We start from the raw sequence: 27,856 nt of genomic DNA, 5'->3' as shown, positions 1-27,856 counted from the left end.
TGAAAACAGGTGTATCGTCTTGGTCTCTGCTTGATCATTGCTGGAACATTTTGCTTCAACTGTTGGCATACTTAACGAATGGAATGTGATGAACGATTCTTTCCACTATGCTGGCATGTCTAGTAGAGAAAGAAAGCTTTGCATTTATTTTTTCAGCAGTAAATAGTAATTCATCTAGTTTCGTTTATTGTATGATTCAATCCAGTTCTATTCGATCGAGTGTTTTCTTCTTTTTTTTACACGTAAAAAATAATTCATTTTTAAAGATAATCTTAGCTCTTAGCTTAACACATTAACATGATTAGAAGTTTTGTAGAACAGCAGACAGAGAGGGAACCATCTTTTTGCTTCTCATTTAATCCCTCCCACAATCGAATCGTATTGTGCTCGTAAATATGAATATTATAGTTCCCTTCGCTTGCCATCTCAGTATGCATCTTTTTTCTTGTATTATTGTTTTATTTTTCTTCGAGAAAATAACAGTATCGAAACTTTTGTATCATATGAAATTGCTTACCGTGTTTTGTTTTGTTTTCTTTTTTGCACTTTTCGTTTTCTGCTTTCTCACTTGTGAAATGTTTTTTCATATTCGTTTTTGACTTTAAAATTTCTCCACCATGAACTTTTGGCTGGATGATGCTCTCTTAATTGGTGGAGCATTTCAATCAATTTATAAAATTCTCTCCTGCCGTTGTCAAACGGTTTCCTTTATATGATAGGAAAGTTACTGATTCAAGTGGTCCCACGCAAATAGCCACGCAGCGAAAGGAATAAAGATGAACGAAAGCCTATGACTTGACTACCAGAGAGAATTTCCACAATGAAAAATGTTTCGCTGAATGTCTATTTGCATGGTTCCATTATACTAATCGAAACCGCGTGCTACACAATAATCTTAGCTTATACACGTTATCTACAAATAAGAATTTGAAATTCCACTTTTCGTAATGGAATTGTTACTACTCCATCCAAACAAACAAACAAACTAGGAAAGTATTAACTCGTACCTCTTAGTAACCTCTTACACTGTTCCTAACTCTTCGCTTAACGTTTCTTGTAGAAAAAAAAGTAAAGATGATAGTAATTGCACACGGCAAATAGAACCCTGCGGGAAAGGGTTCCCAAACAAGCCCGCTAAATAGTGGCAGTTTGCTGACAATAATTCGATCGCTGTTTCACATTTAATGGGTAAATACAAAAACGAATTAAAAAATAAACTTCTTTACACTTACTATGAAACACTGCGGTTCCACATCTACGCATGATATCGTTGTGAAGAATTGAATTTGTAAAACAGAAAAAACACACACGAATATATAAACAAACCGGATTAAAATCAGTTCTGGGTCGCTCTCTTCTTCTAACCATCGCCTTTCAGGCACGATGCGTTTCCGTTGCGACACCAAATGCAAGGGCTTAATACAGAGTAGCTCCTGTCCGCTAGGCTGAGATTCAATAATGCTTAGTTTTGATGCACTCTAATTCTGCAATCACACCACCTTGCGCACACTGTTCGTTCACCTTCCTTTCGATTTCCTCTTCACTTTACTACGTTTTGGCACGTGGTTTGATGTACATATCGTTGCAAACGTATCGCCCTTTGTTTCATCGCTTTACAATCATTCTATAAATACACACGCACGCACGCACGTTTGCATAAGCACGTGCACGCTTTTGGGGAAGTAATAGGCAGATGAAACAGGCTGATTGTGCTCACCTAAAAGTTAAACACCTAAAAAAGTAAAACGGATAGTGAACGGAGGGAATGAAAACACCAACACCGTTGTACGCCTTACACATCTACGAATGGCTGGAGAGAGGGGACATGGATGAAGCGGGATGAACGAAACGACAAGGAACTTGAAACGAGGAGACACAATCGGGATGTGGGAGATATATCACACAAAAATGCAATGCCACTAGCAGGCACCAACAGCTAACACAAACACCCAGCGTACCAGGCAAAAGGTTCCGCGTGCGGGCCGGGAGCTGTACAGGTGTGTGGGAAACTAGCCCGGATGGGAATTTTTTACTCCTTGATGTTGAGCTGATGGTTGGGTATGTTTAGCCCACCGAACTCGGACGAACCGGAGGACGACGAACCGGGTTCGCCGCCTGCCGTCATCGGCACGTAGAGATCGTCTCCGCTCGGTACGAGCCGCTGACGTTGCAGGGACGGTGAAGGTGGTGATGATGGTGGCGTTGGGGATGAGTTCGAGGACGAGGAAAGATCGTTACCGAGGTTTGACGGATCGGTGTTGCTACACTTCGCTTCAATAACGTACGGTACGGCCGGTAGCAGATTGTTGATTCTAGTTGGTGCGGACAGATTGTTGATAGGGCCAACGCCATTACCAACACCACCGGTTGCTTCGCGCAGTACGTTGATTGCCTTCGGTGAACCGCCACCGGATGTGCCGGCTGTGGCCCCACTGATCACCGTACCGTTCGGTAGCGATAACGGTAGCGTTCCCGGAATGTTTCGATTTGTATTTGTACCATCGGCCATAGGGAAATAGTGCGCCTTGTGTGAGCTTCCCGGACGAGAGTAGTCAAGATGATCGTATTCGGTATCTAGAAGAAGCAAACGATAAGAATGCATGTTAAAAAAGGTTGCTGAATATGCCATTGCACATAATGATGAATGTGATTGTTTCAGAGCATCGAACACGGAATAACTTACAAACGTAGGCGTAATTTGAATCCCGCGATAAAGCAGCTGCATGCGTAAAGTTTGGTAAAACATTTTAATGCCTTGTTACAGTTAAAATTACTTTAAATTATTCTATTTTCTTTTCCCAATACTTCCGCGGCTAGTCTGATTGGCAAGGACATGAAACGGGATCCGCCTCTGCTTAGGAGATTTCCAAATTTATAGATTTTTTTATTTTTTTTATTTTTTATTCTTTTTTATTTAGAGCACCCTTTGAGTGAAAAGAACCTTATTGCAACAAATTCGCATTAAAATATATCGAGTTTAAAATTTTTGCTAAATTGCTCAAAAATGAGGAAAATTTTACATTTTCTCAAACAGGGCATGGAACTTGGTTCCTCGAATATCTTCCGACACAGACATCTCAGAGCATGGCCGTCCAAGAAGAAAATGTGGCCATTGGTGCCATATATCGACCACAAGTTAAAGATTGGCGATCCGTTAGATACCGACCGAGTTATACGCAAAACTTGGTGCAAAAATGAGCCTTAGTAAATTTTCATTTTTTTTTATTTTTGGATTTTTTTATTATTTTTCACTCTTTTTTTTATTTAAAGCATTACTTGAGTGAAAAGAAACACATTGCAATCAATTGGCATTAAAATAAATCAATTTAATTTTTTTTTGCAAAATTTCTCAAAAAAACGTAAGGGGTAAGCCTTATAAAATTTTCGAGTTGAAAATTTTTAAAAATTTTTTTTCTGATTTTTTATTCTTTTTTTAATTTAAAGCATTATTTGAGTGAAAAGAAACTTATTGCAACAAATTCGCATTTAAATATATCACATTTATAAATTTTGCTAAATTGCTCAAAAATGAGGAAAATTTTACATTTTGGGTATGGGGTATGGGTATGGAATTTGGTTCCTCGAATAACTTCCGATACAGACATCTCAGAGCATGGCCGTCCAAGAAGAAAATGTAGCCATTGGTGCCATCTATCGACCACAAGTTAAAGATTGGGGATCCGTTGGATACTGACCGAGTTATAGGCAAAACTTGTTGCAAAAATGAGGAAAATGTTACATTTTCACAAACAGGGTATGGAACTTGGTTCCTCGAATAACTTCCGACACAGACAACTGAGGACATGACCGTCCAAGAAGAAAATGTAGCCATTAGTGCCATCTATGGACCACAAGTTAAAGATTGGCGATCCGTTGGATACCGACCCAGTTATAGGCAAAACTTGGTGAAAAATTATACCTTTTGAAATTTTCAAATTGTTATAATTTTTCTATTTTCTTCCGGTTTTTTATTCTTTTTTTAATTTAAAGCATTATTTGAGTGAAAAGAAACTTATTCGAACCAATTGGCATTAAAATAAATCAATTTAATTTTTTTACAAAATTTCTCAAAAAAATCGTAAGGGGTGAGCCTTATGAAATTTTCGAGTTGAAATTTTTTTAAAATTTTTTTTCTGATTTTTTATCCATTTTTTAATTTAAAGCATTATTTGAGTGAAAAGAAACGTATTGCAACAAATTTGCATTAAAATATATCAAATTTTTAATTTTGCAAAATTGCTCAAAAATGGTAAGGCTATAGCTTTAGGAGCAGTGGCGGATCAACCTTCTCGGAAGCCCTAAGCGGAATGGTAATTGGGCCCAAAGTCGAAGTATTCCCGATTGCATACTGTTAGGCGCAACATGCGTAATCGTACCGGGCGAAACATTTCACCACCAAGCTACAAATCTCTAAACTTACCGATAGAATCCTTTAGCCGAATCTCGTCATAAACGTGATCCTTGAAACAATTCGGGTTGGTTAGGTCCGCCTCGAAATTTTTGAAACTCTCCGCATCATAGTGTGAAATGGAATGGGCTACAAAAGTACAAACAAACATTAATATCTCAAAATATGCTTCCCATTCAATTCAAATTCCACACTTACACTTATCCACACCGTACTCGTTGTCCGGATAGCTGTACTTGTCCTGTTTTGGCTTACGGCGCCCGGACATGACATCACGCAGATTGTTCGGTAGCACGTTCCGCAGCAGACCGGTGCGTGCATCCAACGGTGGCACGATGGTACCGTTCGAGGAAAGTGTACTGTTTGCCATACCTCCGTTCGCACCACCAGTTCGTGCGTACACGGGATTGTCGAAATGGCTCGGTTGCTCTTGTGTCATGTAGTTTACGACGTGGTTGACTTCCGCCTTCAGATTAGCGACGCGACGCCGATAGTAGAGCAGCATCGCGGCAAATATGCATATGAACAACATCGACAGTACGACCGCCAAGACGGAAAAGCCGGTAGAGCCTGTGAGTGGGATGAAAAAAGAAGAAAAGAGAATAGTTAATAGGAGTGTTGTTGCTAATTAAATAGAGTTGAGAAGCATAAAACAAAAAACGGACATCGTTTGGTGCTTAACACAGTGCACACTTCTTTTGCACAAGTGTTCAATTGGTGGCGATGCTTCACTAACATTCGGTAGGATCGCGTCGCAACAGGAACTGCTAGAGGTGTAGGGGAACTTCCATATAATTCGTGACATAAAAAAGCCTCATATAATACAGCACAATCAGCACAAAACATTTCAAAGTCATTAGCTAAAACCACTCAAATACACGCATACAAATTACCCGCTAATCCTTCCCGTGCGCCGATTCGTTCAGCAACTACAGCGGATGAATTGGTATCGTTTTCAACATTCTCTGGATGTTTTTTCTCGTTCCCATTTGGACCGTATAGAGCACGAAACATTTCTTGCAGTATAGTTAAATATTGTTCTTTAGGTTGAGGAGGAGGTTCAACAGCAGTCGCAGCGCCATCTATCATGGATTTATTAACGGAATTACCGTTTACTTCTAGTTGTGTAGTGTTTTCTAGTCCATTAACAGCGATTTCTTTTTTTAACACTTCTTCAACAGTTTCTTCTGAAGGTTTCTCTCCTGGAAGGTGTCCAGTTTCATCAAACTTCTCCGTGGTCTGTTGGTCCTTATGTTCAATTTCTGGTTTCAGCCAAGCAGCTGTTGTTGTGTAAGATAGTTCCATTTCACCGCTCGTATCTACTGCTGTAATCAATTGATCAACTGCACCTCCTTTAGTAGAGCTATCCAAAGTTAACTCATCATAGAGAGAGGATGTTGGAGTTATATCTTTAGCTGGAGATAATTCTTCACCTGTCTTCACTTTAGACTTCTCCACTTCTTGAGGCGTTGCAGGAGTTGTAGTCGTTAAATCACTTACAAAGACCGTCGTAACCTCTTTTGATTCTACGCTGTCGTTCATACTAATCAATCTTATAACCATCTTCTGTCCCATTTGCAGTACAACCGTCCTGTTTCCATCATCATTCCTTTTTTGCAGGTTCACGTAAGTTACATTTACTGTTAAATCTTCATCTATTGCTACTCGATAGCTTGTGCTGTTGATGAACGTTTCCATAAAATTTGCATTACCGCTCATCGAACTTTCCTGCACTGTATCCGTCAAGGTAATATACGAGTTCATCTGCACGAGCGTTAGATCTAGAAAACCATCCTCCCGATAAAGCAGGGTAATCTGTTGACCTGGCCGAAGGGAATGCGTCCTGTTGTAGTTTGACAGAAAGCTGTTCCCGTAGAGCGAGAATTCGATCGTAATGTTGTACGCCGCTGATACTGTGGGACGATTTTTGTCATTGATAACGATGAGATGATGTTCTCGTTCAGTATGTTGCGTAGCGGAATTATTTATCAGATCAATGTGAATGCTGTACAACGTTGAAGCACGATCGAACGATAGCTGGGTGTTGGTCGATACTGTGTCATCAGTAGACGTAGAATTTGTTTCATTCACTAAACGTATCGCCAAGAAAGGAGTTAGTAACATTAATGGAATATCCGCTTTAACCCCGCTCAACCTCAACGAAACTTCATTCCATTACTCCCAAGCATCAAATCAAAATACAAATCAAACTAAACGACAACACTTATGCGATGCTTACCTGATTCGATATCCTGAGTTAACTTATCCGTCATACGTTCGTCACAGTTCTTGCCGGTCCAGCCCACCATACACACGCATCCCTTCGCCGCATGACACACATAGTTGCCGGCCGGACACTGACAGGTGAACATGCAATGATTGCCATAGAATCCTTCCGGGCACACCTCTTCGCACCGGTGTCCCATCCAGCCGGCCTTGCAAATGCACGCCCCATCGTTCTTGCGACAGTCGGCATTATTGTGACAGTTGCAGCGCTGGCTGCAGTTCGTACCGAAGTACATGTCCTCGCACGCTTTCGTACAGTTCGATCCCATCCAGCCCGGTGTGCACTGACATTCGCCGGTGACGTGATTACACTCGCCACCGTTCTTGCAATCGCACATTTTCGTACAATCTTGACCGTAGTAGCCGGACGAGCAGGGATGTTCGCATGTCGGCCCAATATAGCCCGGTGAACAGGCGTACTGACCGGTGATGGGGTTGCAGGTGCGATTGGTATCTGTCGAGCCGGCGCACCGTTCCATGCAACCGTGCCCGAAGAAACCCTTCGGACAGGGTTCGCTGCATGTCGGGCCGGTCCAGCCACGGGAACAGATGCACGCGCCGGTCGTTGGATCGCATGACGAATTGTTGTGGCAAGTGCAAATTTCGCTACAGCTTTCACCGTAGTAGCCTAGCGGACAGCGGCTTTCACAGCGAACACCTGGAAAGAAAACATACGCCAATGAGTAGGTGCTTAAAGAAACGTGTAAGTGTGTCCTTTTTTAACTAGCTTCAAAGATAACAATGAACTTTAATTGTGTTTTTACTATTCCGATTCCTTCCTTCGTAGCGATAACTCACCGCCCCAATCTGTCTTGCAAATGCAACGTCCGGTAGTTACATTACACACCAAAGTGTTCTCCAGATGGCAATCACACAACTGTTCACAGTTTTGTCCAAACCGACCCGATGAGCACTTTTGCTCACACTGTTCACCCGTGCGTCCGGCCGGACAGGTACACTGTCCATTAATCGGATTGCAGACACCACCATTCTGGCAGCGACACTTTTCCGTACAATCGCGCCCAAAGTGCTGTGCGTCGCATGGCCTATCGCACTTGATGCCCTGCCAGCCGGGTGCGCAATTACATTTGCCCGAGTCACCATCGCAGGTGGCCCCGTTCATACACTGGCACCGTTCGCTACAGTTCTGACCGTACATGTTGTTCGAACAAGGTTCTTCGCAGCTTTCGCCCTTAAATCCGGCTATGCACAAGCACGTTCCTTTAGTCGTCAATTCAAAGCATAATAAGAAGGAATGAAATAGAAACAAAAGAAATACGGAAATTAATTAAAGAACTGGAGAACATATTTTGAAATACAAATAATTTTAACATGTAAACGTAACAAAAAACCAACAAACAAAGAGAAACAATAGTAAAACAAACCGTCAATGTGTGAACATGGGGACGAGTTTTTGCAGTTGCACGTCAGCTGGCAGTCCTGTCCGTAGCGCAGGAAGCGGCAAGGTCTATCGCACGCACTATTGCTCCAGCCGGGCTCGCACAGACACTTCCCGGTCCATGGATGGCACCTGTTCCAATTTCGTCCAGTGTGACGGGCGGGAACACAAAAACAATTCGAAACGATGGATGGAAATGAAACAAAATCAAACATAAGCATAAACACAACAAACTAAAAGCATTGTGGGGAACAGAACAGAAACAAAAACCGTGCGTACATTTTAGTGTTGCTCCACTTGCAGTCGCAGGTGCCAGTACAGTTCGCACCGTACTGGTTGATTGGGCAGATCCGCTGTCCACAGTCGGCACCGGTCCATCCGTCCGGGCACGTACATTTACCGTCGGACGCATCACAGAGCGCTTCGTTCAGGCAGCGGCATGTCTCCGTACAGTTGATACCGTACTGATTGTTCGGACAGGAATCGAGACACTTCGCACCCATAAAGCCGGGCGCGCAGATACATTGGCCGGTCACCCGATCGCAGTCGGCACCGTTGAAGCATTCGCAACGGTTCGCACACTCCAACCCATACCAGCCGGGTTGGCAGCGGTTCGCACACACCGTACCGGTGAAACCGGCCGGACAAACACACTCACCCGTCACCGGATCACACGTTCCGCCGTTCTGGCAGCGACACTTCGACTGGCACTGCTTCCCGTGCGTACCGGCTGGACATGTTTCCGTGCAGCTGTAAGCAAAACGAGACCACATTCATTTGTCAGAACACGGTGAGAGAAGAGTTACACTTTTCTCCTCGTATCACTTACAGTGGTCCGGTATATCCGGATCTGCAGTAGCATGCTCCGGACACATTGTCACACGTGCCACCGTTTTCACACTGACAAATTTCAACACAGTTCTGCCCGAATCGATCGCTGGGACACGTTTCCTCACAGTATCGACCCTTATAGCCACGGTTACATTCACAGCTACCGTCCGCAGCATTACATGCGGCACCGTTCACACATTTGCACGGTTGTTTACAGTCCGAGCCCCACACGTTTGGTGGACAACCTAAAAAAGAACGAAGCAAAAAGCCACTTTACTCACACGGTTCCACAGCACCAAGCGCAGGATACTTACTAATGTTACAGGTTTTGCCAGCAAATCCTTTATTACAGCGGCATACGTCCGGATTAACGCACGTGCCGTTTACGCAACCCGCCTTACATTCCGGTACGCAGTGTGTTTCACTCTCATCCAGCTGATAGCCGACGCAACATTTCTTTACGATTCGCTGCTTGATGATGGTTCGCGTTTCGTTCACGGTTCGGATCTTGATGCGATACGCTGAGCAGCGGGGCGGTATGCCGAGACACCATTTCTGATACCGCTCCTGGTACGCTTCCTCCCTTGGTGTCGTTATCGTGATGGGAATGCTACCGAAAAAAGAACAAAATTGTAAATTATTTAACGTTCCTTTTCCTACATTACTTTATCCAGTTTTTTTTCAATATTTTTACCCCTTCCTCTAAATGTTTTGAATTCTTAATTATTTTATTTTTAGCTTTAAAATGCTACTGTGCTTGCACATCGCTCATTAAATCCCTTCCACTTGTTAGCGAAAGCCGGCACTTCATTGTTCAGGAAAAAAACCCCCAGTTTCACCTTCGTTTATTCACTGATTGGTGGCAGCGATTGGTCAAGCCTGCATGGGTAATTTCATCCAACACTTCACCAAACCCCACCGTGTAATTAATTTACCTCGAAGGTAAATCACGCAACAATTAAGTGTACCGCTAGTACCGCTTGTACCGAATTGCCGGTACGGTTTTCGTCATCGTACTTACTTATCCACTTCCTTGCAAACGTTCGGTCCCTCCAGGTGGTCATCCTTGACGAGTTCGGTATACGCCAGAACGCGACTGTTGAAGTAGACGGACATCAGCAATATTGCCATCAGGAAGGATGGACCCGTTCTACTCAGCACCATTTCCATCCACGGTTTCTTTCGTGCTCGTGCCATTGGGGGGACTGTGCTCTTAACTACAAAGCCGTAACACCAACAGCAGATGGAGGAGCACGGTTTGTAAATGATATTTGCTGCCTTTACACACTGCACTTGCACTTGTTTCTATCCGTTCTCTTGTTTGCTTTTTTACACTCAATGCAATTGCACGTTGTTTGTCTTTGCTGTTTAAAGAGGGAGAACTTCATTCATAAATACCAAGCACGGTTTGCGGGTGTATTACCCATATATCCTACTACTGGTGCTAAAGAGTAAAGGTACACCACTCTGTACCTTCACTAGCCCTAGCACCAACACACAGTTCAAACAGATCAGTAATCTCTGTATGATCGGCGTTATGCACACATATAACGTTCACAGTTTAGCCGCGTGGCCAGTCAATCATCTAGTTGTCCGAGTCCGCACACGATGACGACCGTCCAACGGGTGTTTCATACGTCAGGAGATGTTTTCTTTGTTCTGAACGTCACGAAATGCGATTTCGCTCCTCGCTGTCCTCCTATGGTGCGCTTACGCTATCAGATCGCGCCAGAGTGTTCGATTGTGTAATAAGATCTTCATCACCAATGTTTTACTTCACTGCAACGATTCTGCTACGGTTTTTCTTATCCAGAATTGGCACATTCTAGAATCCGTTATTTCTACTGCACCGGGAATTAGACGCGTTGTTGCTGGAAAAAAGTGAACAAACGAAAGAGAAGTGTAAGAATTAGTTAGTATAAGATGGGCGAAAGATCCACACCGTAACGCTGGGCCAACGACGACAAATTGATGTTGGAGGAAGCTTCTAATTAGCATAACTGTGTAGGAATGGTGAGCCATTTGCTGTTATTACCGCTAAAATTGTACGTTGTGTTTTGATGAATCATAATGTTTAGCTAAGTTTAGATCATATGTATAAGTCCCGGAAATCTTGAGGATTTTTGTCTCTCGAAGATTGATAGCATGATTTGCATTCCATAAACTTGATGTTTTCTTTATTATTTATGTATATTTTTAGGCGGTTCTTCGAGAGATAATATTACTAAAAACATCGCTAGTGACTAAAGTCTGTCATTACAGTAATTTCTCGTGTTTAGATTAGACATTCTATTGTTCTGTAAAACGATGTTTTTAATGCTCCACACTTAAGGTTCTTTGTTAATAGACGAAATATTCTTTTGCGTTCCAATATCCAGGAGAATCAAAACCTGAGGACTTTGGAACGAGGTTCTTTGCAATAAAAAAAAACGATTATCTTCTTGCCAGATAGCTTCGGTTCTGCAGTTTCTTTGTGTTTCTTAACACATCACCTTCCGCCATGGAGGCTTTATTGTCATACATGAAGAATAATTCAAACTTCGCACAAAACCTTGCTACTTCTCACCGACCATATGAAGATAATAAATCATTGCCTATCGCACAGAGAGTTGTGCAGCCAATATGTAGACGACAATTCCTTTGTTTTTGTGAAGCATACGATCGCTCTTTTGCTTAGAAACTTCCCCCCCACGTGCTAACATTTATCGTCATGTACGCAAAATAGGAAAAACCTCACGCTTACTGAATCGATTCAAAGTTCCAAGAAAGTTTACAGGAAGAACTAATTTCGTCTCATTTTTTTCCGCCTTCATTTTATGGACTATCAACTGGTGACTTGTAAGAAGGCTTTCGCGATGTAAGCAAATGGAAAAAACCGCCACCACAGCGCAATTAATCCAACCATTGATCGCGTTCCATACGATCGATTACACAGCTCCACTAAACAACAACACATTCCTGACCAAGCTATGGGGCACGAGTTGCGCATTCGAAATTCTATACCGAAGGCACAATGTTGTGACGCACCCCGCGTACAGCACTTCCTTCGTCCTTCTACTCCATGGAACATTATCTGCGACAATTGCAGTCACAACATAACTGTGTGCCTTTTCAAACACTGTTCAATGAATCACTGGGATAGAATGAAACTGATGCCAATTGCTTCCCTGTTGCACTGCGACAAATGTTCCTTGTTTGAGTTTCGTCTTTATCGCAACTCGCCGCAATGGTTGGTTGTTGTTTGCGTGTGCCATCAAGTGCATCCTCTACCATTATCCGCAAAGGCATCTTTGGTTGACAGTAGTGATACGATACGAGAGATATGACACGATAAGAACCCGTTTATCGGTACTTACTGTGAACCTTATTGTATTGAGGATTATGAAGTTAAAATACATCCGCACAGTACGTATCGCCGGTACAGTACCCATATAGGGTGCAGTGCGTTGTACAGCAAACAAAAAGAATAAATGATAATGGTGGAACACCAAGCCAACTTGCCTTCCGTCAATGACTCAAGAAGTGGTTTGGATAGAGAAGTTTAAATCACGATCACACCATGTCTCGGCACTGTCACCCCACAGAGTTCGGTAAGTTTATGGCTTTGTTCTGGTGTTACAATCGGCACTATTATTACATTTAATGCTGGTTCCGGTGCATCCAAGGCTATTGACCAACAGACGCGAGTGCGAGTCATCACTTGCACAGCAAAGTTGTTTAAAGACACGTCCATAAACAGGCCACACCGAAGAAGCCAAAAGGGCAACGGTCTTGAGAGTCTTGGAGGGTGTTTACTGATAACCGGCACATTAGACGAGTCCCGGCAATAGCCGACACTTGAAGAACTATCAGAGAAACTGCTTTTATCGTACATTGGGGGGGATTTATTCTCGTACAACGAACTATAACGCTTTCGATTTCTGAACCATCCAGCCTTACGAAACGATCTCTTAAGCACCAAGAAGTCTCAAAATGTTTTCTCTACCAACCCACCAAAAAAGGTTTTTGTTTTTGTAAACTAAATGCCTTCATCCTCCACACTTTCGTGCACTTGATGTGACCTCATTGTGGTATTGTTCTTTTTGTTGGTGTTGTGGTTATAGTGTTTATTATTTCTTTTGTGCGATCATTAATTGGACACACTACCGGCACACGAAACTGCGTTATTTCGTCCATCATCCGATCCGAATGGGGAGTTTCATTATTTTTTAGCTAAGTCAGCTCAATTTTGGAGTTTAACCTCTTCCAACCAATAGCAAGCTCATCGAGTTCCGCCTTTCGGGCATGCGGGGGATCATGAAGTTCTGAAGTGCAGTAGGTAAAATATTTTTCTTTTTTCCCCCTCTTTTACGTATACAATTGTGCTCGTAAAATCATTCCCTCGCCGATCGAAATATTTTGAAAGTTTGAAATACCGAACCGAAGAGTGGCAGAGTAAGGAAAACTGAATTTATTAATTATTTAGCACCGATCTGCTTGGTGCGCTTTGACGTTGTTGCAACATGTTACTTTTAAAACAAACGGTGTTTCGTTAAAGAAACTGTAAATTGACGCTGAACGATCGAAGGGGGGGGGTCGGTGTCAAATAACTTTGGAAGCGCAAGAGTTCCTCCTTGCTGTTTGTGCGTTGTGTAGACATGGTATGTTTGTTTCATTTGTTAGCTTTAAACAGTTTTGAGCAATACAAAAAACAAAACGAAACATTCTATTTCGTGTGTTGGTAACTCCATGTTGGGTTTGCAAAAAAGCGATCTTCCTATACCCAACAAGAATCAAAATGGGTGCGACATAGCTCAAGTTCTCAAATTAACACTTTGCTTCACACTGTACTTAATGTCCTTTAACTTCCCATCGTGTTTCACTAAGTAGCACACCAACGGAACGGTTTCGTTACGGGTTGTGTGTCAGTAGCCTGACGCTTATTCACGTTCATAACGCACACTCAATCACCTCCCCAAAATTCAATGGCTAATGGCGTGTTTAGCTTTGGGAGCATGTGCCAAATAATAATACAGCGGAACAAGCGCCGAGTGTCGTCACTTTCGTCAGCACGACGTCTCGCCTTAGCCATGTGCGCTAGTTGTACGTTCCCTCCAGTTACATTCCCTTCATCTCGTACGAAAATCAGTTTTTTATAACGCATCAACAAATTGGCTGATTGGGTGTGTATGACGCATCAAATTGTACTAAATCTCATCCTGTTTCTCTCTTTCTCTCTTTCCACATCTCCGTATGCATGACTCATACCACCTGCAATAGTAGCCAGTGAAATACTCCACCTAACTACAGGAGTTGCCAGAGCATGCACAAGTTATGACATTTGGCACCGTACGACACGTCGGTCAAAATCACCATAAGCTAGACTGATTACATCTGTCGACTTGGACCTTCGTGAGGGGCAAGCTGAATACTGTTTGTTCCAAATGTGGCCGTATTCTAAGAAGCCACAGTTTTCGCTCATCTGTCTTGACCACATCGTGTGAGATAATTGGCGCCAAAAGGTTGGGGAGAAACACTGGTTCATTCATCACCATCCGGCTTAAGTTGACTCCCGGCTCTAGTAAACTAAACCACACAAACTACGAGATCATTGACTACGGGAGGTTTATAAAAAACAGGGTGGAGAAATACACCATCACCACCACCAATCGGACATTCGAGTGTTTCGTGAAGGTTTTCTCGGCTAAGCGGAATTTTTCTTGAATCATACCCAGATTCCGCACTGATCGCCACCCGAAGCAACGTTACGTTTGAACATCTGTTCAATGTTCCCGCAGTTCAGAGAGATATAGAGAGCAAGTGGGATGAACCGTGGGTGTAATATTTATTTCATCCCAAGATTAGCTGTATGTTCAGATGCAACTTGAATGCCAGCAGCACGACGTAAAGTAGACAATGTCCATGCAATAATAGCCTCGAAAATGTAGATAAAACCAACAATGCACCAGAGTGATCCAGACAGGATGGTTAGGGTGAGCAGCAAAAGGCATCGTAGCACAAAATAAGCAATATTGCTAGTCGCACGCCAAGCTTTTCGATAACTGAAGCGATCTTCTATGATCATTCTTCTTGGCAGACATCCTTGAACAGGACGCCATCGTTCAAAGGACGATTCTTCACTACGCGAAGATACGGAGAGTTCATTGCGTAATCTGTCGAACACATCTTGCTTAGAACCAGAATGGACATCCTCTTTCGAATACGATATCAGTTGATGTGAGAAATCGGAATGGTTGAAAGCCATCTTCGGGAAAAGTTTTTCAATCATATTCAGCAAAACAAGTGAACTAGCAGAACTCAACTAAAAAAGAGAGATAAAACATAAAATGTTATCATCAGATCTCAACCTAAACGTTGAGATAAGGGCAGAACATTACCATGAAATATATCCAACAGTTCATAAAGCTTATTCTTTCAGGCCACTGAATTTCCAGTGATGTTTTGGATAGGAGTTGGTACTCCGTAAAGCCACGCTTACAGTTACATGTCGTTAGTATCGTTCGTATCATAATGGCGCGACATCCAGGACATCGATCCGGAGGTTTTAGTTGCATAACTTTACGACTAAACCGTTGATTTGCACTATTCGCTGTGGATGGGATGAGGGAAATATTGTTTGAAACAGATACAATCCAAGAATCGGACGACTCTCGTCGAGTGCGAAGCCATTCCAATGCGTGTAAGTTACGCGAGCATTGGTGTGTTTGGGATATATTATTCAATCTATTTTCATTACACTCTCAGCTATTTATATGACACACGAGTACAGTCAAACTGAGCCACTTCTCTCTTTCTCTCCTTCTCTCTACGCGTTCGGGATCATCCTCTAAATTGGGATATACGCAATGCGTTCGCAACAAGATCAAAACCAAAAGGGAAATGCATACCGTCGGTAGAATTATACATTTTATCGTCAAAACGCAAAGGAACTACGCTTCGCAAACTGAATCTTCTTACGTCTTGAAGGAAAACAATTACACGACTGACGAGAGAAATCATAGCATACTTCAATTGAACATTCTTTTCTGATTTGACAATGCTTCAAAACATTCAACTGCTCATGAAGATGCATAATGTCAGTTGACTTTTCCGTTTCCTCTTTTCTAGACTTGGGTTCATGCATCAGAAGAAACGTTCAAGAATGTGAAGAATTGTGTGATTAATTACGCGTTTATTAACACATCTGCTGCAACCGGAAACCCCTATAAAAATGATTATCAGCTTCTAATGGCTTCATTCGGCTTCAGTTCCGATCAGTTCCGATCGCCCTTCAGGCGCCACAGGGGCTACTAACTATGCAGGTCGTAATGGTGGCAAGAAGCTATATTTATTTATGTTTCACAGTCGTCCGTACAACCCATTTACAAACCCAACTATATAGAAGCCTGGCATTAAATGGCCTTTTTTGCTCCATGCTCTGTGATTTATGCCATATCCAGTGTTCGGCAGCAATCAGCAATAGCACCAGCATACAATGGTGATATACATAATGCGGTTCGTTTCATTTTCCGTTCATCTTCGCAGTACATTAGACACCAGAGACCGTAACGCAAAAAAAACGGCCGGGCACAGTTGTTGTTCCCTAATAAATGTATTATTATGCCACTGGTGTTCAAATCCCTCCCCAATCTATCACACGCAGTGAGCAGTGAAGCAGGATGGTGGACAATCAGCAAGTTTGAAGTTGTCGCTTCCTGTGACGCTATTCTTACCAGAAGTATGTAGAATTATCATTCTTTTGGTTAGGGAAATTTGTCGCTACACGTCAGTGCCACTGTTTCGTTTTCATATCGGTGGGTTTTCCTGCCAATAGTCAACGCTGTACTACTGTGCTGTTATCATACGTGCTACAAGTCGTTTACAAGAACAGTCAGTGCTCTCTAACCCTCTTTGCTCCTTATTATGCAAAACAAACAAGCGAATAAATAGTGGATGAATCAAACGAACTTATTATGGAACCGTACTGAAGCATGAGTCATAGCATGCAGCTGATACGATCGTGAAAAAGCATTTACACAATCGATTCATGAACGGTCTAAATGACCTTTTCACAGGTTCATCGTTTATTAAAAACATTGTTTTTTTGTGTACAAATTAATGTTTATTCTACCAGAAAAAACTCCTTCGGTAATGTAATGGACACGAAGATTTTCTCTTCTCGCTTGAACTTGACTCATATATTTATGGTAACACCAATCGCACCTCACACATGTTTGCATACATCAATCAAATGGAAATGGTTCCGTGATGGATTACGTGCTTTTACTCGCACATGAAAGTTCAAGGTAATTATCGATCGATATCGCAACAACGATTAATGTAAATGCAGGGCGGGCAATCAAATGTGGCCACACATGTACTACCTTTTACTCTTCCATTTCCACACATTTCTATATTTTCTATCAAGGATCTCGCCCGACCCCATCCACCCAACGTAGCTATTATTTTTCCATTTTCCACGAAACTTCGCGGTTGCGTCCTCAACCTTTCGTTCCACAATCCTCCACACAATACGAGTGCATAATTTATGTGACAATACACTCACACTTGCCCCTAAGAACGCCCTACAATGGAAGTGCAACGTCATCGCAGTAACGGAAATGCGATGACATTAAATGTTTATCTGCGTTTTTTTATGCACTGGATGATATTTCCTTTGTATACACAAAACAGTAGATTATAGGTTTGTGATTGCGTGGAATTATTATTCGTATTGCTTGGCTGTATCGAGAGATGTTTGGTAAACTCACTCCCGTTTCACGCGAGCCTCATTTTACGGACACAACAACTGATCATCTACAATCGATGGTTACTAAACTTGAAGCATTAAAACCCAATAAACCTAATTTATTGGATATAACTTCAAAATTTTAAATATTTTATTAGTTTATTGAAAATTATTTTACCTCAATTAACCTACAAAACTTTAACAACGCAACTTTAACAACCCTTTACAGCATCCTTCAACAGCACACTTTCGCTTTCATTTGATCTTGTGATCGTGAGCACGGAAGAAGCAAAACGAGAAAAAATAGACGTGTAATTAGGCAACACATCTTACCCCGTCACTAAACGCTTAGCAATTGTCGCGTTTGTGAACGTGTTTTTTTTTTTGGGGAAATTTAGCAAAATTTATAAATAGTTGTATTTTAATGCGAATCGGTTGAAAGAGGTTTCTTTTCACTCAAATAATGCTTTAAATTAAAAAAAGAATAAAAAATACCAAAAAACAAATTTAAAAAAAATTCAACTCGAAAATTTCATAAGGCTTACCCCTTACCATTTTTTTGGGGAAATTTAGCAAAAATTTTAAACTCGATAAATTTTAATGCGAATTCGTGCAACAAGTTTCTCTTCACTTAAATAATGCTTTTAATTGAGAAAAGGATAAAAAATAACAAAAAAAATTAAAAAAATTTGAACTCGAAAATTTCATAAGGCTTACCCCTTACCATTTTTATAGGGAAATTTAGCAAAAATTTTAAACTCGATAAATTTTAATGCAAATGGGTTTAAATAAGTTTCTTTTCACTTCAATAATGCTTTAAATTAAAAAAAGAATAAAAAATCAGAAATTTTTTTTTTTAAAATTTTCAACTCGAAAATTTCATAAGGCTTACCCCTTACGTTAAATTTAGCAAAAAAAATTAAATTGATTTATTTTAATGCCAATTGGTGGAAATAAGTTTCTTTTCACTCAAATAACGCTTTAAATTAAAAAAAGAATAAAAAACCATAAAAATTAAAAAAAAAATGAAAATTTTCTAAGGCCAAAAATAAATTTGTAAATTTCTTAATTTATCGCGGTCGCAAACGCGACAATTGCTAAGCGTTTAGTGACGGGGTTACGATAACGTAATAAAAACCACACGTCTAACATTCGACCACATTAAAGCTGTTTTTGTGACAACGAAGCCTTTCATATGACTCGTCATGGCACAGCAGCACCACTTTCGCTGCCCTAATAGCTGGTGGGTCCCCATTAAGTGTCTTTTTCTTACCTTCGCATTGGCTAATCTGGCTCACTTAAGCGTGGCTCCATCAATTTGATCGCATGATGAACATGTGTTTTTTTTCCTACTGCTTGATCATTGATAACATTCAAAGGCATGTGTTAGGGATGATGTAAATACACCTTCATAGAGACTAGGGACCCACCGAGGCAAAAAAGGGGTACAAATATTGACCCACATTTTCCATGATGCGGAAGGAAAAAAAACCGGCCGTCAGTCTGAACACTTTCCACCTTTCCACAACCAAAGGTAGGATGAGTTGGATGAAGTGGCCTTGCAACGGAATTCCCCAGCAACCACTATATGTATTTCCCTTCGCCGGATAGGCCTTCTAGCATGCGCCATCACGGGTGCCGGCGTTAGATAATTTCCACGGCAGGGTTTCCTAATGCGCATAAATCGCATTGCTTTCTACACCGAATGCATTGTAGTCGGTGAGGGTAAGCCGGATCGGTTGAAACAATAAGCTACGCGCGATCTACACGCGAACCTGTTGTACATGCATGCGGTCGAATGGGCGATAGAATGGGTATTATTTTCCCACATGCACCTCTAATTTCCATTCTATGTTCGTGTTTTGTGGTTAGGTTCGGCAAGTGCAGTATAGTAGCTGGCATTAACGTCACGATATCGTACTACAAGGGTAAAGGGACATAGATGGCTTCAATCAACAATTTGTTAATATTTCATCAGATTCCTTTTAATACACTTTTGTAATGTAAGCTTTTCGTTAAGTTGCAGTAATGAAGCAATGAGCATAGATCGCTCATAAATAGACGAGGAGTAATGTTAACAGTAGTTCAGCAGCTTTGTCTCAGTAAAACAATTAATCTTAAAAATGCAACTTACATACCTACAAATACTCCTGTTATGAAACAGATTTGGTTCCCATTTCTTCAAACGGATTTTCTTCTACCCTCGTCTGACCTCAATAAGAATCGACCAACTCCACTAAGTCCGAAGAGGAGAAAGGGCGGGCCTGGAACAAGCAAAGTAAGTGCCCACATATACGGGTAGGCGAAGGTAATTGCACTCCTAACCGTCGCCATCACCGTAAAGCCCTTATGACCCGCGACTGTCTAAGCACGGTACCCACAGCCAGATACCCGCACACAAACGGGAAGTGGAAAGTCCATTCTGTTCGTTCTCCCTCTTTCTCCCTAATGATCGGGTCACTGGAACGCATGCCAAATTGCAAACCATTCCCCTTAAGGGTATTTGCCTACGCCAGCTGGAAATGGCGTACCTCGTCCATTGGGATGACATTTGCAGTAAACTGTTCTGCATTGGCACTCTTCTCAATCGATATCGTCACTTAGCGTATACCGAGACCACATCGGGGTAAGGCATGATGGAAACTTTTCAATAATTCAACGGTATCAATTGATTCTGTTCACAAGCAAACAATCACGACAATCCCGACCGATGATGACGATACGCCCTGGTGTTTGGACGGTACTGATCGATGACCTAGCAAACTGGGACATGGCAGATGCAAAAAAGGAGAAAGTATACACACTTACCACTTTATGTCGTCGCATACAAAATGGAGAAAGTATATGGTTGAAATTTTGCCGTACAAAAATAAACATGATTGAAAACAGCGTTAGCTCTTTAGCTGCTAGGATTTACATATATCACAATATACTTCATACTTTACAAAAAAAAACTTGATCACCAATCACTAACTCGATCCTCCACCTGCGACTAGTTTTACCACACTAACCTGGGTCACCTAAAAACTTCAAGGGTGTGATACATTTTGTGCACTGCGTTCCAATATTCCCAGAATCATTCCCATGCCTATGCAATTGCTATCGTCGCAAGTTCAGCTCAAAGGTTCTTGGGAATTGTTTGCATGCTACAAAAAAAATACTTAACACATGTATGGAACGCCCTTACAAGTTGCTTCGGGGAATTAATTGACCCTATTCCGCAATGAATCCTCATTTGCGGATTGGCCTTATTTGTTTCCACAGAACCATTCAGGTACAAGCATTGGTTTATGTTAACAGCATAAGCACACCTCATCATAAACCTTTTATTGGAGAAGCTAGTAATATTAGATGTGAATATCACTGTAAATTAACTACAGATCACACTCAATCGCAAAACCTCAAGGCTCGTGATGCTTGTGACATCTCTTACCAAACATTGAAGCTGCGATTTTAACTAAAAAGACTTGCTGAATTCTTGTCCAATATGGGATTAAAGAGGAACATCCATGATTCCATAGGTAGATACATTCCGAACGAAGATATCATTCCGTCTTCTAACCACCAGACATACCCCAGAAGACGCTTTTAAGTTCCTCAAAACACACAATGGAGTCGACTGTTCGGATCTAGTTCATATGTTCTGTAATGACAACATCCAGACAAGATGATGATGTTATTATGTTCCCATTTGCTATCCATCCTAGCAGAACTGATGTCATCGTTTTCAAGTACTCCAAAGTGAGTAGAATATCCGTTCCGTTTGCTATGCTTTTTTTCCATTTTTAGTCACTCGTGCAGTGTATCGTACATCGGAAGTTTACTTCTGTGCTAAGCATCTAATCGTTTAACGACCGTATCGAGAATCTTTAGATCCTCCGTTCTTATCAATGTAGGTTCCCTGTTCCAACTTGTATTATCGCTATTATATAGCACCAATATATTTGCTAAGCAAAGCAGGTGTGGCAAGCATTTGAAATGCGAACTACTGGAGTGGAGTTGCGTTTGTGTAGGTGAATGTGTGTGTGTGTGTGTTTTTAATAAAAGCCAAGCCTTTAAGAACGTCTTCTACGGTTGCTGATAAGATAAGCGGTAAGACGACGGTACACATATGTCATATGTCTTTCATCATTCGTTTGTATGTTGTAGCGCGCGCCATTTAGGTATGCTTGGGAATGATATCTCGAGAGTTTGAACAAGGGCGTCGTTTTGCATCGTTCCGTGTATCAGTGCTTTCCATATCGTTCGTGAAGACCCTTGAAGAACTCCCAAAACGTAAGGTTGAGCATCGTGTGTGGAGCCACACGCAGGTACATTGGCACGAATCCCTTGTAGTAACCGTGGATGCCTTCCGATCGGTAGATCTTCAAGAAGCAATCAAAAATGTTGCTGTACAGTAAGCCTTTCCCGTTGGCAGACACGGCTGTGAAGAAAGAGGACATTGTCGACATGATCGAGGTGATCGTAGAAATAGAGGAATGGTTAGAATCGTTCATCAGAGACATTTGTGCATGCTATGATGTGTGGCACACCTTGGTTGGTCATGCGTGTCGTCACAACATCGCACGGTGACATCAGGACACTGGTTAGAAATCCCGCCACAGTGCTGCTAGCCAATGCGGTCAGTACAATCGACTCCTGGAACACTTGGTAGCGCAGGAAGAACTCTTTGCACGCACTGAACGATGACATCTGGGCGGATGATCCAACGACAAGTCGCGCCAGGGTGGCCGTATACCCTCGGAACAGTCCACGAATTCCACTTTGCTGGTAGATATTTACAAAAGCCGACACGGTTCCACGATGGTGATGCTGAAACCGTGCCGTGTACGATCCAGAAGTGACGGCCTGTAGCTGTGTCTTCACCACGTAGAATGGACAGGATGCGGTAGCACTTGCCAGCCCAGCACAACCGCCCCAGAACAGCGACAGCAGTGGAGTCAGCGAGGGATGCTTTGTGCTCTTCGTCCAACCGAGATTCTCCGCCGTCTGGTACGTCCCTAGCCGGACACCGTTCATCGAAAATTGGTACAGTAAGGCGGCCGGAAGTCCTTTCTGCAGGCCGCGCAAACCATCCGTCCGGACCACCGTGATCACGGACTGGCGGATGCCTTTGTAGGAACGTTCCTTGAGATTCTGTTTCGCTATCAGCTCGCCCTCCAGCTGTTGGCGTGTCTTGAGCACATCGAACGGGTTCGTAAACAGCACGGCACACATCGACGAAGCACCACCGAGCAGGAATTCCATCGTTGGTGGCAAGAATGTTTCCGTGGGCCAAGTGTTACGAACCTGCAGTACGGTCCTAAAGCGCTGCACGCCACACACGCACGCCGCGAAGAGCTGAAGAGTCGAGATACAAAGATGTTTCTAAACTGTTTCCTATGTTCGCCGGCACGCAAATGGTCAGCAGCAGTGGTTCGTGATAAGCGTGTTGGGATAAGCATTCGCGGCATGAGTTGCAGGTCGCGTACTCGAGAGCGCGAGTGTCTTATCTTATCGGTGTTGGCATTTCATAGTTTGTTTTCGGACTAGCACGAGGCACACCGATATATTTTTGGGTGCAGAAAGCGAAATAGGAAAGAAAGAAGATAAATGCATATTACGTCATATCAAACTTCAACTTTTTTGCCATTCACTCCAAACACTTGTAGGGCAAATTAAATTGCGAAAGACATTCGGGCACAACAAACAGAGGGCTTACATGATGCAAACGTGTTTTTTATTCAATAAATCAAACAGGTCACAACAGCCCACACGTCAAACAAAACAAAACTTCGACCCATCCCAAGATCATTTCTTCCCACCAGGAAAGGAATACTTTCCCTTACATGATATACACGTTCGGAAGATTATCAGAGAACAGAGGACGACCCATTTAACATCCCAGTTGACTAAAGCGGGTAAAAAATCCAAAAAAATCCCAAAGACTATCATGTGCAATCAAAGTTTCTATTTAAATATAATTTTATAACTTCGATGCAGTGTGTGACTCGTTGGGAATTCAAACAAAAAATCAAGTCGTTCCCCTCGGAATCTGGCGTATCATGCCAGAAGCAAGAAAAGTCCCTAAACAAAACCCAACCTAACCTATCCTAAGCTCTACGGGGTTAATGTTCCCTTCTTCTTATGCTCAAACACAAAAGCTTAGAGATCCCTTTTTTCTTGTGCTGCATTTTTAATATTCTTTGGGTCGAAGCCACTGCCGGGATAGTGAGACAAGTTGAAACCGGTTGATCTTAACGAGTAACCTGTCCTCCTCTCTGTACACACACCACAACTATGTAGACTTTGTTTGCTTTTCTTTAATCACTTACAAGACCCTTTTGTGTTTCCTTTCGTCTCAAAGTTGTGAGTCAAGGAATTCTATCCAATGTTCGATAAGAACTCGCCCCTGAACATGCATCATGAACGCTAGTTGATAAAATACTTATCAATGGTGGAAGCAAAAATAATATACCAAATATCGGGAACCGGGAAATGAAGCAAAAGGAAATAAAATCTGTCTTATTCTTAAACGTTCAACTACTGCGCAGTGAAGACGGCCATTCGGCCTACGCGACTTCAGCAAACAAACGACAAGTATTCACACATCGTCTCGTTTTAAAATTCCGTTCTTTCTGTTTCTTTTGTACGCCTTCATAAAAAAAAGGAATGGTGTAAAAATATAATCCCTTTCAATGTATGTTGTACTTTCTTCCGTGTCGCGATCGTCATTAAAACTGGAATCATACGACGATACAGCTTTTATCGTTTCAGTTTCTGTCTACCCATGCCACCCCCATTCGGGATTCGTCCTCAATTTGCATCTCAAAATGCAACTGCACTTCATCCCTTCAAGATGCACCGTTCAAATCTGTCTGCTTCTAATGATGCACGTACCAATGGGCCTAGAGGCATGAGCAGAGCAAACAGTGCGTGTCAAAACATATGCACTATTGCACTTTACAAGGATTGTTTGCGAAGATTGCTGACAAGCGACAGTCGTCACTTGTCAGAGATTTTGTCATGGACAAATGGTCAGAATGAGTCGGAAACAGTAGGTGCGATAAGAGAAAGTCGCATTCTTATCACGTCCTACGAGATTGTTTTTTTTTAAACTAAGTGTTTGATGGAAGAGGCCACTCTCGGGGACATATTGGCTTGTTTGGAAGAGATCAAGGATTACTTGTTACGGAGCAATGCACGGAAAGTTATACAACTCTTCTGGTGACTGTCCTTCAACCGGTTAGAATTTGTACTCCAACACCAAGACGTCTTTTCACGTCTTTAAGAACTATTATCCGGGTGCCTTTTATCCGGCTGTCCCATTATCCGTGCAGCTCGGAAATGACAGTTCCAAAAGCGAATTAACATATTAACTGCAAACCGGTGATGGCAAGAAATAAAAGCCTCAATAGGAAACGATACAATTGACTCAATTTCGACCAAATAGACCAAATTTAGTTTTGCAAAGTGCACCTAAACAAATTAACATCTAGGTTTAGCACTAAAGTCCCATTACGCACTAAACACTAATATTTATCAATAAAAAGAGTTGTGCCTATTATCCGTGATATTCGCTCATCCGGCAGGGGCTGAGTCCCGAAGAGCACGGATAATCGGCGCTCCACTGTATTTGAAAGAATCTGCAGACGGTTGTTTACTTTAAGTTGGTGGATAACACTAATGTCACCAACACATGCATCTACCCGAAGAATCGATACAGATGAGAGTCGATCCACAACCTTCGGTGTATTTAGAGCGAACGTACAGGGAACACTGTAATATTAATCAGCGTAGCCAGGTTCCTATTACTATGCACAGAAAACCATGATCACATTAGCCTTGAGAACGTCCTGAACAATTCTCGACCGTAGCAGACTCTCTAATTCCTTCTAATTACCATTTTAAAAGGGGGTGAACATAAAACTAGCTTCCTCTGTCGCTTTCCTCTCGTGTTAATTTGTGTCCCATCACACACACACAGTATCATTCCCGGATTCACGGTTTTTTCCCTCTTTCATTTTATAGTAAAACGTGACAACTATAAACAAGGGTTGAACAGAGACACACATTTGTCCACGTCGCTTTCGGATGCTGCGGTTCAATCATCCCTTCGAAGAAGAAGGTGTGAACGGCAAAACCGGGATGAAAGGCGATGACACTGACATTGGGGAACTAGCGCCCCCATTCGATTGCATCATGCGCATGGGCTAAAACGGACACGGGACGATGCACTTTCCGGTCGTTCAAGGGTGGCAAAGCATCATCCCCTCGCACGGGGATGAGTTAGAAAGAGAGTGTAATGTTTTCTCCTTCACGTAATCGAGGTCAGTCGAGTGCACTTTGGACTTTGTGGTGAAGTTCCTTGCTTTTTGCGGAGATTTAACAAATGTGGTCGAGTTAGAAGCTTCCTTACGTTACATTCTTCTTCCCAGCACAGTACCCCAGCAGCATTCGGGTGAGAGTTTACTTACCTCGATTGTTCCGGTCGGTACACCCACCCGGTGTGACCTATTGCGCCGTGATGGGATGCTTAAAGGACTATCCGTACTGTCCACAGTAGAGCAATTTGAGCCAAGTGAATGGTTTTCTGTATTGAATCGGACTGTACGGCGGCAGAACGCACTGTAAAAACAACTTTGAAACGTGCTGCTATGGCGCGACCGTCAAGTATATTTACGCCCAAGCCAGTGTGCGCCAGTGGAGCAGCTCCACGCAAATACAACATATGCGCAACAAACTTTCCACTAACACACATGTGCGCCGTTGCGTGCGTGTTTCTTTGCACACTTTTTATTTATTTGTGTACGAAGGCGAAATTAAACCAGCTGCGAGTATAGAAGCATAGAAACAAGACACCAGTAACAAAAAAAAACACTATGAGCAAACGATGGGGAACTAGAAGGGGTGATCAACAACGCTACATACTTTTGCCAGGTTCCGTAAATTTTATTAGCCCGAACGCGCACACAACTACACACGCGGTTGGATCGCACTGTTGCGTTGGATACGGCAACCAATGTACCCTCTCGCGCGGGCACACATTTACACCCATCGAGGGTAGCAATATTGTGCAGGGAGATGGCTTGATGGGGTGGCAATTTAAATAATTTAAACTGAACAATGGAACAAATGAAAGGATGACGCTAAACAAATTTAACAAACATGTGATTAAATAATGCTTTTAGAAAATATAATTTGTTACTTTTATTACACGACCTTCCTTCGTTTTCCACTTGTTAACTCACACAGCACAAAACCAGTTAAAGGCACCGAATCTACCCACGGAAAACGTGAAACAGTTTCGCGTACAAAGGGCGATGCAAGGGGGTTGCAAAATTCTGCAATTGCAGCAAACATTTAATAACTTGCAGCTGGCACGGTGTCGCACGTCCGAACGTTAACGGATTTAACATAAATAGCAGACGACTCGTTTCAATAAACCACAGGAAATGAAAGTTATACACAGTGAGTATAGCTTCGTGCTTATGGAAATCATCACTCGGAAACACTTTCCGCGACACGCAACACGGGGGAAACTGATTTCTATCGAAGCGTAGACATCTATTCTAATGAAAAATTAACACTTCGAATCAGCACGAACCAAAGACGATACCGGGTACGGTGGTTTTTGGCACGAATTTTCGCGCAATTCACAAAACGTTTATTGTTGTTTAGCGCTCAGTGCTCGGTAAACAAAGCGGCGTAACAGTACGCGACGATTGTTTGACACTCGGAGACGGATGCTGCGGAAGGAATTTTTTGCTTTTCCATTTTAAAAAACTAACCTTTCCACTGTTACTACAGATCACATTGCACAGTATAGTACTAGAGTGATTATTTATCTAAGAAACACAATCACCGAGCCGCGAATATTACCAACGAACGAAGACGAAATAGATGCACGTCTGCACGCAACGAGAGCTGCAGCAAGAAAATAGATGGCTGTTGTTTGGTGTTCAACAGTCTGTGATGTTTTCTGAAGGGATTTCATGCGACACGCACACTACCAAGCATGGGCTATCTTAGTTGCAGGGCTCGTTGACTAGTTGGGTGAGATTACAGTTTGTCGATTTTTATATGGGATTTAATTAAAAATTTACTTTTTTCTATTTAATAAAACTTTTTTAAAACGACTTTCCAACATTAATTTTCATGAGGTTTTTATTTCTTCTGCTAAAAACTAGCCTTTTGTGTTTGTATTTCCCAAAACCAAAAGTCC

General features: G+C 42.2%; 2 protein-coding genes across 7 annotated transcripts; both read right to left on the bottom strand.

The window, feature by feature from the left end:
• Positions 1-143: 143 nt before the first annotated feature.
• LOC125771275 (protein draper) lies at positions 144-27,603 on the bottom strand. 6 transcript variants are annotated; one of them, XM_049441730.1, is made up of 14 exons: positions 27,423-27,593; positions 26,109-26,462; positions 10,348-10,795; positions 9,946-10,288; positions 9,239-9,534; positions 8,923-9,169; positions 8,373-8,843; positions 8,080-8,225; positions 7,493-7,915; positions 6,648-7,352; positions 4,607-4,978; positions 4,421-4,537; positions 2,684-2,719; positions 144-2,574 (listed from the first exon to the last, which is right to left on the bottom strand). In XM_049441730.1, exons 4-14 carry the CDS (start codon positions 10,119-10,121, stop codon positions 2,030-2,032), a joined length of 3,534 nt encoding a protein of 1,177 aa, XP_049297687.1. In that variant the 5' UTR covers positions 10,122-10,288; positions 10,348-10,795; positions 26,109-26,462; positions 27,423-27,593; the 3' UTR covers positions 144-2,029. The 6 variants fall into 6 exon arrangements, with proteins under 6 accessions (XP_049297687.1, XP_049297691.1, XP_049297688.1 ...); XM_049441734.1 differs by lacking the exons at positions 10,348-10,795; positions 26,109-26,462 and having other exon boundaries at positions 144-1,732; positions 2,239-2,574; XM_049441731.1 differs by lacking the exons at positions 10,348-10,795; positions 26,109-26,462 and having other exon boundaries at positions 27,514-27,603.
• Positions 18,724-25,129, bottom strand: LOC125771333 (solute carrier family 25 member 35-like). The gene is made up of 2 exons (XM_049441871.1): positions 22,185-25,129; positions 18,724-22,075 (listed from the first exon to the last, which is right to left on the bottom strand). The coding sequence occupies exons 1-2, from the start codon at positions 22,897-22,899 to the stop codon at positions 21,879-21,881; spliced, it is 912 nt and encodes a 303-aa protein (XP_049297828.1). The 5' UTR covers positions 22,900-25,129; the 3' UTR covers positions 18,724-21,878.
• Positions 27,604-27,856: the final 253 nt, after the last annotated feature.

Source organism: Anopheles funestus, chromosome 3RL (genome assembly GCF_943734845.2).
Source record: "Anopheles funestus chromosome 3RL, idAnoFuneDA-416_04, whole genome shotgun sequence".
NCBI classification, from domain to species: Eukaryota; Metazoa; Arthropoda; class Insecta; order Diptera; family Culicidae; genus Anopheles; species Anopheles funestus.
Note: the sequence above shows the minus strand (reverse complement) of the source record. Positions and strands in the feature narration are given on the sequence as shown.